The sequence below is a fragment of the Cygnus atratus genome, chromosome 1 (assembly GCF_013377495.2).
Source record: "Cygnus atratus isolate AKBS03 ecotype Queensland, Australia chromosome 1, CAtr_DNAZoo_HiC_assembly, whole genome shotgun sequence".
Classification (NCBI taxonomy): domain Eukaryota; kingdom Metazoa; phylum Chordata; class Aves; order Anseriformes; family Anatidae; genus Cygnus; species Cygnus atratus.
Genome location: NC_066362.1, coordinates 76,953,618 through 76,972,826, shown reverse-complemented (window position 1 = coordinate 76,972,826; position 19,209 = coordinate 76,953,618). Strand labels below are relative to the sequence as shown.

Genomic DNA, 19,209 nt, shown 5'->3' with positions numbered 1-19,209 from the left:
GAAGGTTGAAGGATCCCTCTCATTTCACTCTTGAAGGTGTTGCTACCTAGTGAGTTGGAAGTTCTCAGATGTCAAAAAGGCACACATGGACAGCTGTGCTTGTTGATATATTTTTTCCCCCAAATAATCTGTGTCTAAGCAAGGAGAAACAAAAGACCAGTATGTTCTCCTCTTTCATTTATGCTCATGTCAAAAATGCTGGCCTCAGACGCTGTCTTGGTACTTTCTTCTTTCATGTACATGCACACTCATGTACTTACTCCTTAGTACCAGGAGCAAGAGTAAGATAATTAAAAAGGTGTGTTTCTTAGGATGAATCTTTTACTTCTTGATGCATTCCTCAACTGCGCAGGGCTCAGCACGCTGCTGACCTGTTAAAGAAAAGGCCAAGAAGTTTCTGTTGATCAAGTGAATTTGTGATGAGTTTCCTGCTAGATACTTGGGCTACTTAGTATTTCATGCAGAATAAGCTTGCAATGAGATTTACTGCTAAAAGGAATTAGATGTGTTTAAATAATGCATCTGGAACTGGTTCGTGAAATAAATTTCATTATTCATATGTTAAGATGATAAAACTAGAGACAGAAGAAAAAAGTCCTTTACAGTGCTTTTAAATAAACTTCAATCAAAAATGGCTTCTTTAAAGCTTGCCCTAAAAGTTTGTGTTTATTTGAATCAGACCATTAAATTGTAGCCTGACAGAGGTCATTTATTCCATCTCTTTGCTCTGAGGCAAGATCTTGCTTCACAAATGTTTGTTTGACCTGCCATTGAAAACTGCTACTGAGAGGGTTCCTACACACAACCTCTGCAGATAGTATTATGCTGATTAATTTGTATCCTACTCAGTGCAGGTATAGAAAACAACAAATTACTTTTTCTTTTTTTTTTTTTTTAATTATGTAAACCTTTCTCAATTTCTAAAGTTTTATCACTCTTTGGGAATTAATCTTTCCCTATGCTCGTTTATTTTCCCTCCTCTGTTGTCTCTTATTTTTGATCCCTCCTTTCTGGCTTCATTTTAAGTTTTCTAGCTTCTCTTAAATTGTGGTAGATCAAATAAGAAGCTGTTCCCCAAAAGAGATTGTGATTCCTCATGCACATCTTAACAAATATGGTCATGAAAAGGAGCAAAGCTTTCCTGGAAATTTTATTTTTCATGATGAACCTGGTTGAATTAGTCTGTTACGTATACATAGAATGGTTCGGGTTGGAAGGGACCTTAAAGACCACCTGGTTCCAACCCCCTGCCATGGACAGGGACACCTCCCACTAGACCAGGTTACTCAAAGCCCCGTCCAGCCTGGCCACCTCCAGGGATGGGGCATCCACAGCTTCTCTGGGCAACCCGTTCCAGTGCCTCATCACTCTCTGAGTAAAGAACTTCTACGTTATATCTAATCTAAACCTCCTGTCATTTAGTTTGAAGCCATTACTTCTTGTCCTATACTCGCTTGTAAAAAGTCCCTCCCCAACTTTCCTGTAGGCCGCCTTTAGGTACTGGAAGGCTTCCATAAAGTCTCCCCGGAGCCTTCTCTTCTCCAGGCTGAACAACCCCAACTCCCCCAGCCTGTCCTCAGAGGAGAGGTGCTCCAGCCCTTTGATCAACTTTGTAGCCCTCCTCTGGACTCACTCCAACAGGTCTGTATCCTTTTTATATAGAGAGCCCCAGAGCTGAACTCAGTGCTCCCAGTAGGGTCTCACAAGAGCAGAGCAGAGGAGGAGAACCACCTCCCTTGCCCTACTGGCCATGTTGCCTTTGATGCAGTCTAGGACATGGCTGGCTTTCTGAGCTGCAAGCGCACATTGATGGATCATGTTGAGCTTCTGGTCAACCAGCACCCCCAGGTCCTTCTCCTCAGGGCTGCTCTCAATCCGTTCTTTTTTCAGCCTGTAGTTGTGCTTAGGATTGCTCTGGCCCAGGTGCAAGAGGACATACATATGACTTTGCTGTCCTTCATGGCGTTTTCTGATAATGTGAATTTAAGAATATGGTTCTGATGGCTGGTATTTGACCGTATTCTACCACATGCAATGCACTATTCTGGTGTTTTTAAGGAATGTGGGATGTTTGGCATTAAGAAAACTGTATGAAGCATACTGTGTGCACACACACTAGCACCCTTGCTGGGCACCAATACCACATGAACAACAGCACGTGGAGGTGCAGCCTGCAGCCTGAGTAGCTCATTTGCTGCTCCCAGCCACGACACTTGTGTGGAAGCATCCTGCCACTGCTGTGGAGGCCAGTGAAAATATTTGCAGGGCAGCAACCGCTATGGGAGCAAGGGCTTTCCTTGTCATAAAACATGTTGTCCCAGAGTTTCTGGAGTAGCACCCGGAAACAGCCCTAAAAACTGAAACCATGGCTCCATAGGTCCTGCTTCTCACTAGCTTAGGAAACAGGCCTTTGATTTAGTAAGATTAAAAACTGAATGGAATAAGCAACTTGTTGTTGCTGGACTCGAGGGTGACCAAACCGGTCTGCCTGGAAGATGAACGCAGAGATATTGCTGGAGAAGAGGAGTGCCAGAGAAAGTTTAATGGAGAACATGGTGAGAAATGAGGTTGACTTTCACAGGAGTATGACCTGCAGCAAAGAAACCCATATCTCCGTGGCAATGGGAAGAGACATGGCGAATTTGAAATAAGGGCTACCTGCAAGGCCGTGGGCCCAACTGAGTCCTGGGCTGCCTGACCCTGGGCCTAGGGCAGCTCCTGCCCAGCACAGCAGCAGCTAGGTGCTGGCTTCCTTCCTTGCCTTGAGCTCTGCTCCTCTGGGCTGTGCCGTGGCAAGGCAGGGAAACCAGCACAAGCCCATGGCGATCTCTTGATTCTGTGGCTGAGTTTAAAAAATCGAGGGCAAATTTGGTTATAATACAGGCCAAAACAATAGTTTTTTGGGGGGAGGGAGGAAACACCTCAAAAATAACCCAGCAGCACTAAAACACAAAAGACTTGTTACAGAAAAAATCCAAATCCTACTTTTCTCTGAGAATCTTTGTTTCCTTTTTGCCCTTTTTGCATTAAAAATATTATCCGTATCTTTGATTTTAAAAAGTTAGACAACTTTGAAATGGAAAAAACTGTTTTGACATCCATTTTTGGTGTCAATTTAGTGACCATTTTAGTTGCAATGTGTTGAGTATGTTTCTCCTAACTGTTATTTCTACAGCAGTGCACAGGCTTGGATACTGCTTGCATGTATTTTCACCTTTATCTACCACTCCTTCCTTCTTCTCCGAGGTCTTTACTCAGAAACATTTAGGACTGTGCATTGTTTGGAAGTTTCTCTCTACTTCTGTTTTTCGGAGCCTTGTCTTTCTGCTTGCCATAGTAGATCCGCTTAGTCACTTCATCGTTTTACGTTATCACCCTTGCCACCAGAACAACGCTGTGAGATGACTGATATGCACATATTAAATAACCACTTACATTTTTTCTGTTTTCTTTGTAAATTCTGGTATGCTGAAGACTACACCACAAAGTAATGTTAAAAAATTCCAGTTGCCCATTGCTTGCAAGACATATGTAATGCTTGTAAGACATATGTAATGCTTGTACTGCTACAGAGTGATAACAGTCAGGAGTGTGATACTGGAAAACAAAACAAAATGAGTAAAAACTTTTCAGAACTTGAGAAGAGGTTGAAAAATGTTTTTGCTATAGATAATAACAGCTTCTTCTACCACCTTTCAACCTGTCAGAAATGCCAAGTCACTGTCTATGTTTTTGATTAATAGTTACATAGGATAGGATCATTTCTGCAAAAGGTTTTATTTCTACATTTCCCTGCAATCTGGTACAAAAATGTCCTATTGTGCTTATAGATGTGGTATAGTAGGGAACATCGGTAGCTTGGTCTAATATCTGTACAGCACTTCTACATTTTCTGTCAGCTTGTAGTTTTTGTTTTTGAATACTGCAAATTTGCAGACTTAAAAAGACTGAGGTGGAAGCCTGTCAATCCCGAATGTCAGTTGAAATTTTGAATGTTTTTGTGTGCACAGGTGCAACCTTCCTCCACTATCAAGCGAATACAGCAAGGATGTTGGAACAAAAACCCAGCTGGTGACTGCAAATCCCAGTATAATTCAGAAAAGGTAGGGAGCATATTATTCTTTCTCTGGACTGGAGAAATCAAAACGAAAAATGCTTCATCTGTGTTATAGATATTAGTGTGCCAGAGTTATGTTCTTGTCCTGGAAAAGGTTCTGGAAAAGACGAAATGCACATTGGGTTGTTGTTAGGTGAAATAAACCAAGATCTTTTCACTGTAAGCATGGAAACTAAGGGAGAATGGCTTCCTGCAGAGTTATTTCTCCTACCATACTCCCCTCAGTGCTTGCAGCTCCCTACTTTTAACTGGATGGCTGGGTACATGCCAGAGGTGCTTTGGCTACTCGTAGGCCAGGCACATACCAATGGGTAGTCCGAACTAGTACGCTGGTGGGGCCAGCTGGCTGCTGCATTCCACGGTTAATGAAGAGGCTAATGAAGGAGCCACTTATTACTTCTGCGTCCTTACTCTCTTTCTGTTATTTGATGTTGACTTACGGGTACAAAAAAGATTAGAATAGAACCGATCAGCAGGTTGTGATCATACAAGCTGTGCTTCTTAGGAGACTGGGATAAAATTTTGTTGATTATTTGAGTTGGTTGAAATTTTCCAAATGTCAGTAGCTGATGAGAGAGGGGAAGAGACAAGGAAAAAAAAGTCGGTGCCATCTCTCTGATTTTGCCTTGCTGAATTTTAATTGCCATGTTATTTGTTTATCACCCGGAATGAGGTAGGTTTTTCTCAGGCAGAATGAGATCTGGTAGTAACCTGCCATGCTCACTGAAAAACACAGAGAAAAGGCATAAACCGAGAGAGTGAGCAGGAAATGATTAGGCATAAGAGAAATGTATAATGCAGGTACTGGGAGGTGAGGGATTGTGAAAGGAAGCAAAGTAGTGGAATAAAATAAATACTAGAAAGCCAGGTGTTTGAGAAAGAAAGGCACAGAACAGACCTGGAATTTGATGTCTGTTGGTATCTAAATGTAGTATTTTTCCTCTGTCAGGAACTGAAGGGTTGTCTACTTTTGTGTGTGGAAAAGATGGGTTATATGCCAGTCTTGGACAGAGTGGAAAAGGCAGGGTGAGCAAGAGGGAAATGGAGAAGTCATCAACTTCAAGAGCTGATTCCAAGCAGAGAGTGTCTGAACAGGGGAAGGCACAGAAAGGCTGTTGGGATAAAAAGAAAGCAAAACAAGCAGAATTGGCAGAGAATGGGACCAGGTGCCAGGCAGGAAGAGGGAGCTGCTCAGGGCAGTGGGCCCTGAGGGTGGGGGATCTGAAAATCCTATGGAAGGTACACAGCTAATGATGTTGATTTAAAAAGTGGGATGAAACGGACAGAGCATCAAATGGAGGAAAGAAGATTATCTTTGCAAAAGCATTGTGGGTAAAATGAAGAAGAGCAGTGGGAAGTACAAAGCTTGCAAAGGATTTTACAGTTGCCAGTGCAGGGGATTATTAAACTCATGGACATTTTCTGTCCCTCACACACCTCACCAAGGCTTAAAGTGGAAAGCATGCCGTACTAAATATTTTTGAACAGAAAGTGAAAAGGAAAAAGAGTTTTAGTGATGTTACAGGAAGACTATGGAACTACACTAGAGAGACTGTGGAGTTAACCAGCAAGGAGGAAAGGAAGAAATGAGCAGACGTGAAATGATACTCTGTGAGAGAGGGATATCAACAGGGGGAGTGGATGGGGAAGGAAAATGGAGAAAGTGAAAGTGAGGAAAGAACAAGAGATCAGAAAATGGGATTGTTTTCAATGTCAGTTTTCAAAATGGATGATAACAGTGATGCAAGACCTTCAATAAGAAAGTAATGTGGGATGTATATGTGTGTGTATTGATTAGATAAGGAGATGTATAGACAATTATTGAGAATGAGACAAAGAACAAACCCATAGTGCTGAAAATTGGCAGAAACCTCCTCAGGCTTGAAGCTCTTGAGAGATCTGACACTTCCTCTGCCTGTTCAGAAAGAGTTTCTTTTTTTTCTTTTTTAATTATATTTTACTAATCTTTCTTGTAAACTTATTATTTTGCCTTCTGCATGTTAAGTTAGAATTTGATAAAAGGTGCAAGCTTGGAAGTTAAAATGCAAAAAAGACTACTACTCTCAAAAAATAATCCGTTTCTATGGAAAGACGCTTTTTAAGGAACTAAGACTGCTTGTAAGTCCAGACTTTCATGATATTCAAGGACTTTCAGACTGGTGACTGGTATGTATCTGTTTCTAAGCTGAAAGTTAACTAGCTTCACATAATGGTATTATTCATTATCGTTCTTCCACTGTCCTCTTGTCCTTACTTTGAGTAGGTTGATATTGATGAGGCTTGACATCTCAATTATCTCTCAAGTGTGTTATGGCAGATTTAGTGAATTGGTCCTGCAATGCCATTCATTGCTTCTAAAAGATTTATCATTGCTAGATAATTTATGATTAGGCATGTTGGATAGGGCAAAGTTTTCATACCAGGGTTGTGGAGGCAGTTTTCCCTGTTGTTATAAAATCAGAAGGATTACCTATAGGAAACTAAATTGTTGCCAGTAATTATTGCTCAGTGATATCTGAGCTACCACTCTTTCTCTCTAGCTTTAGAGCCATAGGATGGGACAGTAAAAACTTTAGTCTGGGAGTACATCGACTTTAGTGATACCTTCTAAATGCTGCCTTTTGCAAAACTCGAAGTTGGCAAATAATAATAACAGACTTAGAGATCAAGTTCCTAATTGGTTTTAAGCAGGAAATATAACTGTGCAAGTAGTACAGTTTTATGTGTACCATATGGTGCTCAGTTCTCACTTGGATTTTAAAAACTCTGAGGAATTTCCTGCCCTAACTTTGCTTCATATTATACATGAGCACTGACAATAGAATTATCATAGAAATTTCCTTAGCTGACTAGAGGACTCATGATGACTGCCCTAATTTCTTTTTTTATCTAAAATGTGTCACAGGCATCTCCCTTCAGTTAGTGCTTTGAGCTTGTGTAAAGCTTCCTTTTCCACTTTACAGTCAAAATTTACTTCCCTGTCAAAGCTTGGATTGAGGTTGCAATTGGAACTGAAATGTTGTGTAAAGCTACTCCTGGGACCACCACAACCTTCCCCCCTCTACCTCCCCTTCCTGCCTCCCCCCCCCCCCAACCTTAATCAAATAGAGGACTGTAAATGGGTCGATGTTTCCAATTTTCCTTGATGTTTCCAGTTCATTCCCCTATCTTCCTAGTCAGCTATGAGTAGCAGCTGTATATCACTGCTAGGAAGAAGGCAGTGCAGTAGTGAGACCTGTGATGTGCATGTGGTGAACAAGGTAACATTATTTACAGTGATGGTTTTATGTATTCTGAACACTTGCCTACAACTGTGGAGTGGGACTAGTTAGAGGATCATGTGTGAACATAAAAATGCTTATGTAGACAGTGATGATTTTTGATCAATGGTAGAAGATTTTGACTAAGTGATACAAAGGGTTACTGTTTAGGATGTAGATATTACATGTTTCTGAAGTCACTGTTTCTGGGCTATTTAAGAGAAGCAAATTCTAGCTTTCTTACCATATTCAACATCTTTGGCAAATGTTCTGTAATAATACCCTTACATTTTGTCTAACGTTTCAATTAAATCTGCAAACAAATGCTGTTTGCAGCAGTCTTCCTAGTTTCTAGTTGCCATGCCTTCCTACTCTGTCTAACCTATGCAGACATATATCATCATTAATGTGGATATAGCTGTCTAAATAGATGTTTTCCCAGCATTCACTGAGTTTCAGATCTACTGATGTCTGTTGGTGAGTATTTTATCCACAATCTGTGTGCGTTTCTGACCTGTGTAGAAATAATCTCATTAGCAAATGGCACAATGAACACAGTAACATTCTTTATTTACGATAATTCAGCATTGTTATAACTAACAGAAGTCCCTGAGGTATGTAACACACTTACTGACACTGTCTTTGGGACATAATACAAAAACCAATTGGATTGTGTGAGGCTTTTCTCCTTTGTCCTTTCAAGGTTTTCTGTTTTATAAGCATCGACGGTGCTTGAAGGAGCACACTTTGCACTCGTGAGAGCACAGACAGCTGTGCAGCTGCTCTGTGGGCTGCTGCTGTTGTCAGCTTGAGCAGCAGATTGTGAAAGGGGACTTGGAGTCATTGCCCTCACAACCCCCTCTGCATGATGAGTGATTAGATCTGCTCCTTTTCCTGGAGAAGACCCTCCCTACCTCCTACCGGCCTCAGCCCTCCATGATGGATAGCGGTATGTGGTTGGAGAATAGTGGGGATTAATGCTGCTGGTCTAGTAAGAGAAGACAGCCCTTCTGTTGAAAGGAAGAGACAAGGTGCCCTTCCAAGGTACCTCCAGCTCCTCTGTGGCTGGCTTGGTGCTGTGGTTCCAGGTGTGGGAGCTTGGTGTGTGCAGAGGCTGCAGGGCTGGGCTCTGAGGCAGCACTGTGCTGTCCCTGTTTGATAACCTCTCACTTCATTGAGAATATTCACTTGGATGAGGACTGGGTAATTTCTGTATGTGTTCAGGGCTTTGGAGTCACCATAATTAGATTTGTTATGAAAAATTCTGTGAAATACCTGCACTGTCTGCTGTCAGAGAGGGGGTGTAGGCGACCCATGTGTCTGCTACTGCAGTGTGTCATGTTGCTTTGAATACAGAACACACTGAAGGGTTAGCTGAGGTGATATTGACCTTCACTGTTTGAAATGTGGATGTTTTTATTTAAGTCTTTATAGTGGAGTCTCTCAATAGTTGTATAACATTGCTAATGGAAATAGTCTGACTGAAACTTGAAGAACTAGCTTTAGGGTCACCCATCACTCTTGGCAGCTTGGTATGAACTTCTATTCACTGGGTGTGAATAATTTTTTTTTCAGTAAATTAATTCACTTTTTTGATCTCTGATATTTGACAATTTTTTTCTGCCTCCATTTCCTGCACTGAAGCAAGATGAAGGAATGAGACTAAAGGCTAACAAATGCAATGATTCTGCCTTGAAGCTTTGAAATGTCAGTTAAATATCGCAGTTGTTTATTAGGTTCTCACAAAATTTGAGTGGGATTAAATTGCTTTCCAGTTCTCCCTGCATCTAAGAGCCAGCTAATAATCTTTCCTGGATTCAGTCCTGAAGACAGCTTTGAGTCCAATTGACTTAAGCCATTAGGAATAAAAAGACTGAACTGAGACAATTGTTTAATTTGATAAAAGCTTCCTTCATCTTTGATTAAACAGATGTACAGTATTAAGCCCTGTTGTTCATGGCCCTGTTGCTCACATTCATAAAAATGATGCATCAGAATTCCTCTTGACTATGTCTCCATGTAAAAACAATATATTCTGTTCCTAGGTAGTTACATTTTAAGTTGGTAATTGAAAAAGAGCAGGAAAAAATAAGAAAAAGAAAGAAAGAAAGAAAGAAAGAAAGAAAGAAAGAAAGAAAGAAAAGAGAAAGAAAAAAAAGAGAAAGAAAGAAAGAAAAATAAGTTATTGAAGGGATATCCATCTTGCTCATCTCTTGTTCTTTCTTCAGCAATCAAGGGGATGAGAGGATCTTTCCCTGTGAACTCATTTAACCGCTGGATTTTAAATAATTCACATAGTGGTTCTTCCTTCATTCCTGGTACCCACGGTTGAGTATAGCTCAGGTTATTCCACTGAGAAGCACTCCAAAGTATTAATAATCATTGTTTTCATTCACATCACAAAACTGCCCTTTTATATTCTAAAAGAGTCTGAGAATGTCTCTGCCGACAGCAAGGGGATAATATTTCTGGGAAACAGTTCTTATGGGCAAGCTACAAAGTACAACAAACCTTTCTGTATACAGCGGGTGCTTGGAGCCTCATTGGCTTTTAATCAGTCTTTTCTATAATATGAAATTCATTTGAAAGCTTCAAATTTGTTAGCAACTGAAGCCGTAGTTTCTGTCTGTGAGGAACACCTATTTTTGTCCTAAGTTGAACAGAAGAGGAAGCCTAAGTGAGGTGATGAAAAGGACTTGCCAATGTTGCCATCAGGCCAAAGGCAGAACCAGGAAAAAAATCCAGAATTTCTGATTGGCTTTTGTGGATTATTAGCTGGCGCATAGAAAAATGTGGACTTGTAACAACAATCCATGCTGTGACGAGGATGATTTCATGTTATTATAGCCATGCCTTGAGCAAAACTAAGTTTGTTCTCACTTTCTGAGATGCCCCATTTAAATCAATGGCTTTTACTCTATTTTCTGCCCCCTCTCTCCTTGATTGCCAGTGTGGACAGGATTATAATCTATTTTAAAGTAAGAAAGAGATATAAAACACTTTAAAAAAACAATAATTTATTGTGTATTTTCTTTTGCTTCTCGCAGATGAGTTTTAGATGATTTTTCCTCTGAAAAGCTGCAGAGACTGACTGCAAAGTTATACTTTTTAGGTATCACCAAATCCTAACCCATGTAGGAAGACATAGATGGAACAGTCTTTTACAGTGCAATCAAACATTCCTAAATAATCTGGTTAATTTGAGTTAAGTCCCATATGTACATTTACAATTTTAAAGTCAGCTTTTGAAATCATAGCAGTAGATTAGTCACACTGAAAGGCATCTATTTTCTCAATACAAATATGCAGCCATACTATGTAAATTGGCATTGCAATTTAAATTCAAAGCTATGATGAAAAATTAGAGAAGCATTCTGAACTAAACAGAATGCTATCCAGAAGAAGCAAATGCAGAGGCCTCCACTCAGTAAGGAAAAAGCAAAAAAATGGGTGAGTTATTGGCTAGGTGGCATTTCTGCAGAAAAGAAACGTGTTTGATCCAGTGCCTGAGCATGAATAAGCAGTATCCTACTATTTAGATGATAGCAAATGCTATGTTGGGTTATCTAAAAAAATATAATACATGAAGAGATACATTTAAGCCCAGCCATGCCTCGGCTAGAGTACTGTGCTCAGATTTGGCACTTTGTGTTTGGTAAAACCCCGAATACCAAGTGTCAACTGTAGAGTGAAGTGAAGAGCAGAAACAAGAAGATCTCTGAAACCTGAGCCCCAAGGAAAGGATTACTACATCTAGAGGTATCTCAAAATACATCAGTGGCTTCAAAGAAAAATTTCAGTTGCTAGTGATGAGATGAGAAACAATGGGATGAAATTTTGAGGAAAATGAGAAATGAGAGGAAAAGTTAACCAACAATCTGGTTGTGGAGAAGGGGGAAATAGGAAAGACTGAGGAGAGCTATAACAGTTTCCTGGGGTGCTGCTAGCTAAGGTGACTGAAGGTGAGGCAATACTTCACCAGGTGAAGTGATTACTAGATATTAGAAAGAACATCCCAGAGAGTGCAGTGAAATCCATCTAGCTTTTGTTTAAATACATGTCTGATAAGTTTGGCTGATCAAGTAGAATTTCCCCTGAGACGTAAGGGCAGGCAAGATGATATTTTGGGGGACCCTCCATTCAGTTACTCTTCAAAAGTTTCCATGCTAAAATAATTGAAAGGACTAATTGATAATGGGGTGAAATGAGAAATTATAAGTGAAATGTCATGAAATTGTAGTTCGATGCTCTCTCTTAAAAAAATTCAATGTTTTATTAATGATTATCATATAGCAAAAGGAGAAGACATCAGGTTTAAAATAATCCATTTGGATTTCTGATAGGAAAGTCCTCAAATTTCATTGCTAATGCATATTTATTGTAGAAGTAGAGAAGCACTATCTTACATATGTGTTTGTACATCTCCTAGTTTAAACTGGGATTTTGGTGATAATTATAGTTATCAGTATTGCAAATGGCATTTTAATTGCAAATCTTTGTCTTACCAAAATCACCAGTGCTTGCCAGTATGTGCTGATATTCATTAACACATTGTCTCACACATTTTCATTTTCTTGGCAAGCCATTGCAGGAGAACTTGCTTTTTCTTTTTCCCTACCTCCTGCTATCTTAAGATGACTGTATTGAAAAGTCTACCAGCAGTACCAAACAGAAAGACAACCAGCTGTCTGATTTTCCATTATTAGGTTTGTGAAATGCGAGAGCTATATACGTCCTTGAGCAAGTAATGCTTTTAATTAGGGTGATTTTCTTCATCCTTATACTCTTGTGGAAGAACTTGATATGAGAGCTGCTAAACCTATCGCCTGTATGTGGAATAGTGTACCCAAGTACTGCTTTCATATTTAAGTATGCAAGTAATATTTCAAAGTCAGTGAAATAACTTGTATTTGTAATGTTTTTCTGTATCAAGCAATTTAATGTCATGTATGAGCAACCCAAGTTTGTTCAAGGTCACATCTCAAAAGTTTTTAAGAAACTAATCCCTGTTTAAGTAACTAATCTTTCTTTGCAGTCTTTGGTTTTAACCCAGATTTTTCTACTGCTATCCCAACTCTTGGATTTTTTCAGATATTGATTGGGAAAAAAAAAAAAAAAAAAGAAGCAAATGTATCTTTTTAAAGTGAAGATACATGACTTCCTGCAATCTAGAAGAGTAAAAATAATGAGAACACAGAAAACCACTTTTCTGTGGTCTGTCAGATTGTGACATCCTCTCCTCCTCACCCCCCCCCCAAAAAAAAAAAGAAAAAAAAAAAGAATAACTTCCACTTTTAATAGTATCTGCTGCTGTGTGATACCATAAACTTCAAAGAAAGACTTCAAATTCAGGAGACTGTCACAGGAGTGCAAGAATTATCCTAATGGGCTGAGCCACAGGCCAAAAGCTTTAGATTATGTATAGGCGTCAAAGAGGCAGGGAGAGAGGTTAATTAATATCTATTTTCTCATTAAACAGTCAGGGGATTGCTGGAAACGAGATAATCTAACTGATAAGGCTGGTGTGTTTTACTCATGTTAATCTCTGCTGATTTGTGAGATTCCAGCACTGCTGGCCTCCAGCAGAGCCTGATGTGCTGTGTAGGTGGTTATTCATCACTCTTGAGTCTTGGGCAGCAAAGTCAGTAGGGAAACCAGTTGCTAGGTTGGTCAACAAGAGCTTGTACCATAGAAGCCTCCTCCTAGATTTTATTTTGGCACTCTCAGCTGGGGAGGACAAGATCCAACCAATCATTTTCAGACAGAATTTGTTATAATGAATATGAAACTATTTGATTTTTTTTCTGACATTTTGGTGTTGTTTTCATAGTCAATATTTCCCTTCCCGTAAACTCTGGAAAGATTTAATTTTCTATTACCAAGATCATTTTTTTGCTCAATAAACATTTTATGACATTATTTCAACATGAATTTCAGTGAAAAACCTAAATCAGTAAAACTTAGAATAAATGCTACAGGAAAGGGTGAATGGAGAGAGAAAATCCAATACGGAGTCTTTTAGGGGTATAAATGATTGTAGCTCCCACTGCAGTGCTTTACACCAACCAAAAACTTGACACAGTTTTTTTTCTTTTTCTTGTCAGGGAAGGTTTGTTATTTTGTTCATGGACCCGTTGGCTGGACTTGCCTTCCAAGATGAAAAATCGCAGGGGGTGTGGATGAGGCACTCTCTTCTTCCTTGTCTGCTCTGGGGTCTAGGTAGCCTTTTCTGCCCACCCGTAGCCCCTTAGTCCTGGAAGTATAGCCTGTCCTTTGAGGAAGAAATGTAAGCAAGTTGATTTATTGGAAAACATCAATACATTTGTTGTTTTTTATACTATTATGCTTGCCCTATGATGAATGTGCAGTTAAAAAATCTAGGAGTGTGAGGCTGTGACTCATGAAATAGTTTTTATAAGCAAAAATTGAGCTGATTAAAAGGACAATTCGCTTGAGTCAGAATGTTAAAAAACTTCTCTGTATTTCTTACAAGAAGATGTTGTTAAATTGCTAGAAATGAGTCATTGGAAGCATCAGAGAACATTTTTCATCAGCAGCCTTTTATGTATGATCTAGAAACAGAATAATTTTTAGTGAAAATGCACCTACAAGTAGAGTTGGGTTTATTTTATTTTATAGTGAAACCGCTAGTTTTCTGAACAGAACAGTTGTAAAAATTGGCATTTGCATTTTATTGCTTTTAGTTTACTTCTGTAGAAATTTTGGGAAGTTGACAGCTGTCAAATTAGTGTTTTCCTTTTATTTGTTTAGATAAATGTTTAGCTGTAAAGATCCTTGGAAGGTAAGTGATACACTTTCTTCAGATGTGACTGAATACCGGATCACTTTGTGCACAGGAAGGTTGGTTAATATGGCATAGGGCTTTCAGCGAGGGTCAGCTGCTCTGGTTAGATGGGCAGACATGGGGGTCTCAGTCTGTTTGGACCTCAGGGCCTCTTCCTGGTGCTGGCTCTGAATAGTTATTTCATGGTTTCTCATCAGAGAAGGGTCTGTTGTCAGAAAATTGAAGTCAGTTGTAACAGGATGCCTGTTGCTCTCTGCATGACACATTTTTGTTGTCATTCTGGGTCAGGTGAATACTTGCAGCTGGCCCCATCTCTGAGATTTTATGAAGATCTGATGCTGAGCACTTCTACCCTCTCTCTCAAATCATGAAGAAATTCATTATTGGTATTCAGGGAAAGGAAAGCGTAATCAGAAAACTTTCCTGAAAAACAAACAAACAGTCCTTTGAAGAGGAACTGCTTCAAGAAGTTGAATCTAAAGGGATGAAGAGAGGATTAGAAAAAGGAGGCTGAGCACTTCTACCCTATCTCTAAAATCATGAAATTTATTATGGGTTCTAAGGGACAAAGGAAGAGGGAGTTACTTCCCTTTCTTCCATGTAATGTAGTAGTAAAAAGCTGTACACTTTATCTTACTGACTTGGACACTTGTCTTGTTTTATCTCTGTAGTTTCCTGTGAGTTACAGCTGTTAGATTTTTTTTTTTTCCCTGGAAGGTTAATGCTACTTAAAACAGCCTCATCCCCTTTCTTAATGCTCCATATTAAAAGCTGGATGTTGACCAACTATATTTTATTTGCTTATTGTTTACCATTTCTGTTCCTTGGATTTGCTACTTTAAGTACAAGAAGCAAACTGTTTTAGAGGAAATGTACTTGAAATGTTAAAAAATGACTTCGAGAGCTAGGGGAAACAGAGCACTAACAGCAGAGGGAAAGAAGCAATCTTCTAAAAACACTTACATGCTACATTGAATTTTTATCTTTTATAGTTTTCTGTTTCCATCAGTTTCTCTTTGTAAGGACTGAAGGGCACCGAATCTAGCAATTGCATGAAAAGGTTCAAAATGTGATTTATAAAATTCTAAATGAAAATTTTGCAGTAGAATTCTGAGAATTTGGTAGAAATCTATTAAAAGTGGAGTAATGCAATACCTGTAAGACAATACTGTGACATCATTGAGGAAACTAGAATTTGACTGTAAATACAGTGAAAGAACGAGGAAGAGGTAAGCTACAGCAGGTCTAGTGCCCAATAGTGAAGGAGTTAATGCAGAAAAGATGAACATTTAGTCCTAACAAAGGGTTTAGAACGGAAGTGAGAATGGAGAACAAAAGGTTAAGGGATCCCTAGGTAAATCAGAAATTAAAGGGATCGTGAGATTTTTTTTCTGGAGTTTTTAAGTAAGTAGCCAGAGCATTATCAGAACCACTAAGGAAAGATCTTTGGGACTGTTTTTTCCAAATGTCCTCAGAAAATAGGGGGAAAAAAAAGAATAAATAGTACCTGTATTAAGAGAGCAAGGAAAAATGAAGGTCAGAAGGAATTAGTTACTCTGACTTAGTTGGTTAGTGTAGTACATAGAACAAGAGTGGAAGTGATTAACATCGAAGGAAGTATCTAGATGTTCAGAAGGCCTTCCACAGAAGGCAAGAAAAAGTTAAATGACATCAAAACTGAGAAAAAAGTGTAATGAGGGATTAAAACTTGTTTCCAAAGCCACGGTGTGTAAGGTATGAAAGTCAATTTTTCCAGTTGGTGTCACTAATTTATGTTTCATGAGAAGAAGTCTTTAAAACTGTAAATAGCTTAATGTTGAGAACTCCAAAAAGCGAATTTAGACTCTGGTGGGGAAAAAGCATCAAACAGCTCTACTGAGACTCATTACTGTTCATTAAAAGGTCGTCAGAAGAAACGTTCTGACTTTATTGTAGAGATGTAGTGGGTTTACGTGGCAAGGTTTTGGTAGCAGGGGGCCATAGGGGTGGCTTCTGTGAGAAGGATCTAGAAGCTGCCGCATGTTAGGTAAGGGCCCCACTGCTGACCAGAGCTGAGCCAATAAGCAATGTTGTTTGCGCCTCTGTGAGAGCATATTTAAGACAGGGGAAAAAAACGCTGCGCCACACAGCAGCTGGGAGAGTGAGAGGAGTGAGGAACAGCCTTGCAGGCACCAAGGTCAGTGAAGAAGGAGGGGGAGAGGTGCTCCAGGTGCCGGAGCAGAAGTCCCTTGTGGCCTGTGGTGAGGACCATGGTGAAGCAGGTTGTCCCCCTGCAGCCCATGGAGTACCACGGTGGAGCAGGTTTCCACACTGCAGCCTGTGGAGGAGACCACGGTGGAGCAGGTGGACCTGCACCGATGGAGACTGTGGCCTGTGGAAGACCCCTGCCGGAGCAGATTCCGGGCCGGACCTGTAGCCCGTGGAGAGGAGCGCACGCAGGAGCAGGTGACCTGGCAGGAGCTGCTGCCCGTGGGGGATCCAGGTTGGAGCAGTTTGCTCCGGTGGGATGGACCCCGTGGTACAGACCCATATCTAGAGCAGTTCTTGAAGAGCTGCTGCCTGTGGGCAGCCCACGCCAGATCAGTTCAGCAAGGACTGCATCCCCTGGGAGGGACCCCACAGCACAGGGGACGAGAGTGACCGAGAAGGAGCAGCGGAGAAGTGCTATAGACTGACCATAACCCCCGTTCCCCCGCACCGCTCGGGGGAGGAGGTGGAAGAGGGTGGATGGGGGGGAAGGTGCTTTTGGTTTCTTTCATTTGTTTCTCACTTCTCTAGCTTGTTAGTAACAGGTAATAAATCTTACTGTCTCCTTATGCTGAGTCTGTTTTGCCTGTCACAATAATTACTGCGTGATCTCCTCGTCCTTATCTCAACCCTTGAGCCCTTTTCATCATATTTTCTCCCTGTTCCTCTTTGAGGAGGGGGAGTGAGAGAGCAGTTGTGGTGGAGCTCGGCTGCCCACCCGAGTAAAACCACCACAATTTGTACGCAGGCTGACAGAGTGAACAATTAAGTGTACGTGTATATGTGAAATTGGTAGAGTATTTGTGGAAGCCATAATTTCAAAATAAGATGGCACAGATAAAAAGACAGATGACTTTGTTACCAGAATGGCCTTTTTCTTTTCTTTTCTTTTTTTTTTTTTTAATGAGTAAATTATATTTGTGAAGAAACAAACTCAGAACTGAAGGATTTGGTGGCATATGACCATGTCATAGCTTATTCATGGAAAACTCTTTGGAGACCTTCCAGGAGGAGCAATATGGACAACATTCTCTCAACAAAGGGGGTACAACAGGTAGTTTCCTCTTTATTCATCATGTCCAGAAAAAGTTTTGCTTCTTTTGGCTTCCTTTTTTGCTTCCTTCTAGGAGCATGTACAGTTTCTTCTAAAAAGCAATAGTAGTATTTTTGTAGCTGTTGTAGTTTAGGGGCATAAAAGGTAAGGTCTGTAGGGAGAGAGAACATTAAGTCAAAATATAGACAAACATTTAATCATACAGAAGCTCTTCCACAGAACACAGACAAGAAAAAATGCCAAATGAACAACCATCAGTTCTGAGAACTATTTCTATTTTTCAAGATGAATCACCTGATCTAAAATACTACCCCTCCCTGCAGATCTCGCCTTGTTTATTTGCTGGAGAGGTAAAGTCAGAGGTTTTATTTTCATTCTCTTATGCTCCATCCATACCCTGGAAGTGTAGCAATAGTAATCCTCTCAAGAGTTGACCTCAGACCTACAGAAGGCAATAGAGTCATGACTGCATTGCAGTGATGGGGATGCTTCCAAACCAGACAGAAGCCAAATGTAAGGCATCTGCCCTGGCAGTCTGTGTCTTGTCTTCATGAGAGTTTTGGTAGTGCAAGCCTGATTTGGTTTAGAGGACATGCTTCAGCTACACCTGAAGTTGGACTTATGGATTCATGCCATGGGAGAAAACACAGTTTTGTTTTTCATGGTGGCTCTGGAGTAACCAGGAAGAAACAGTGAATCATGGTTGTAGAGTGTTTCTTTAAGGGTTTCCCTGGTCTGTGGGGATGGTGCAGAGGAACTCAAAGCGTAATGTGTGTGGTACAGTGGCATCCGTTCATCTGCCTCATCCACCAAAGAGTTTAGCAGCAACAAGTCCCCTGCAATATTGTAAGAGGATATTAAACTGTGGTTGCTAGTAACAGGGGAGACAGTCTAGTGATGAAACAAGTTTTAGTCTCAGTGGAGCTCCTGGTTTCGTTTTGATTGTCCAAATAGAGAAAATAGCAGAGATGTCTACATTTTGGGGAGTGATAGGAAAGACAGGAGAGGCTGTCATGCTTATTTGTAAACATGTAGGACTGTTTTATCAACCTATGGTTTCATTTTCTGACTTAGCTAGAAATACCTTATAAGAACACATCTATTGCTTCTATGCTTGGGCTTAAAGCAGGTTTATATACTGGTTTATAGTACCAAAGGGTGTGAGGGTCTGTTGAAAGAACATTTCTTTCCTCTTCCTTAATTTCTGAGTGAAATGAAATGGAAATGAGTTTAACAGCTCATGGGCCATATGTTGTGCTTTAATTTTTATGCTGTTTCTATCGTGAATTTTTAGGTCCCTTTCTTGTGAGATGGTCTTACAGGCTAGCAATAACCCTCACTGAAAAGAGGTTAGGGAGGTATGCAATGTATGTGGAGAGAATGTGAGAGGCCCTGAGGAAATCTTTCATTGGTTTTGCCTCATTTCTTCCCTCTTATGCAGTCCAAAATTCTGTTACTTTTTAGTCCCATGACTGAGGAGTTGTATTAATTTTGGACTAGTAGGAAAGATAGGGATGAAGTAGAGTAGGAAGGTGATTAAGACCAAAGGCTGCAGTTTAAGTTGGAAAATGCTCAGAATATGTGACATCAGCCACCTGACTAGGCAAGGATTCCCCTTGTGCGCTCCATCTCCCTTCTTTCCTTTTCTTGTGCAGTGATGAGCTCAGCTGGGCAATGTAGCCATGTGCTTGAACTAAACAGTGAAGACTTCCCCTGATTACCATCA

The 19,209-nt window shown here is 40.3% G+C and overlaps 1 protein-coding gene across 2 annotated transcripts in view; it reads left to right on the top strand.

Moving 5' to 3' along the window:
* ST8SIA1 (ST8 alpha-N-acetyl-neuraminide alpha-2,8-sialyltransferase 1) overlaps window positions 1-19,209 on the top strand; it is a 142,399-nt gene that overhangs the window by 72,128 nt on the left and 51,062 nt on the right. For both annotated transcript variants that reach the window (XM_035540802.2, XM_035540803.2), the window contains one exon: window positions 4,011-4,103. In XM_035540802.2, the coding sequence (XP_035396695.1) occupies window positions 4,011-4,103 (93 nt within the window). The remainder of the gene's footprint in view (window positions 1-4,010; window positions 4,104-19,209) is intronic.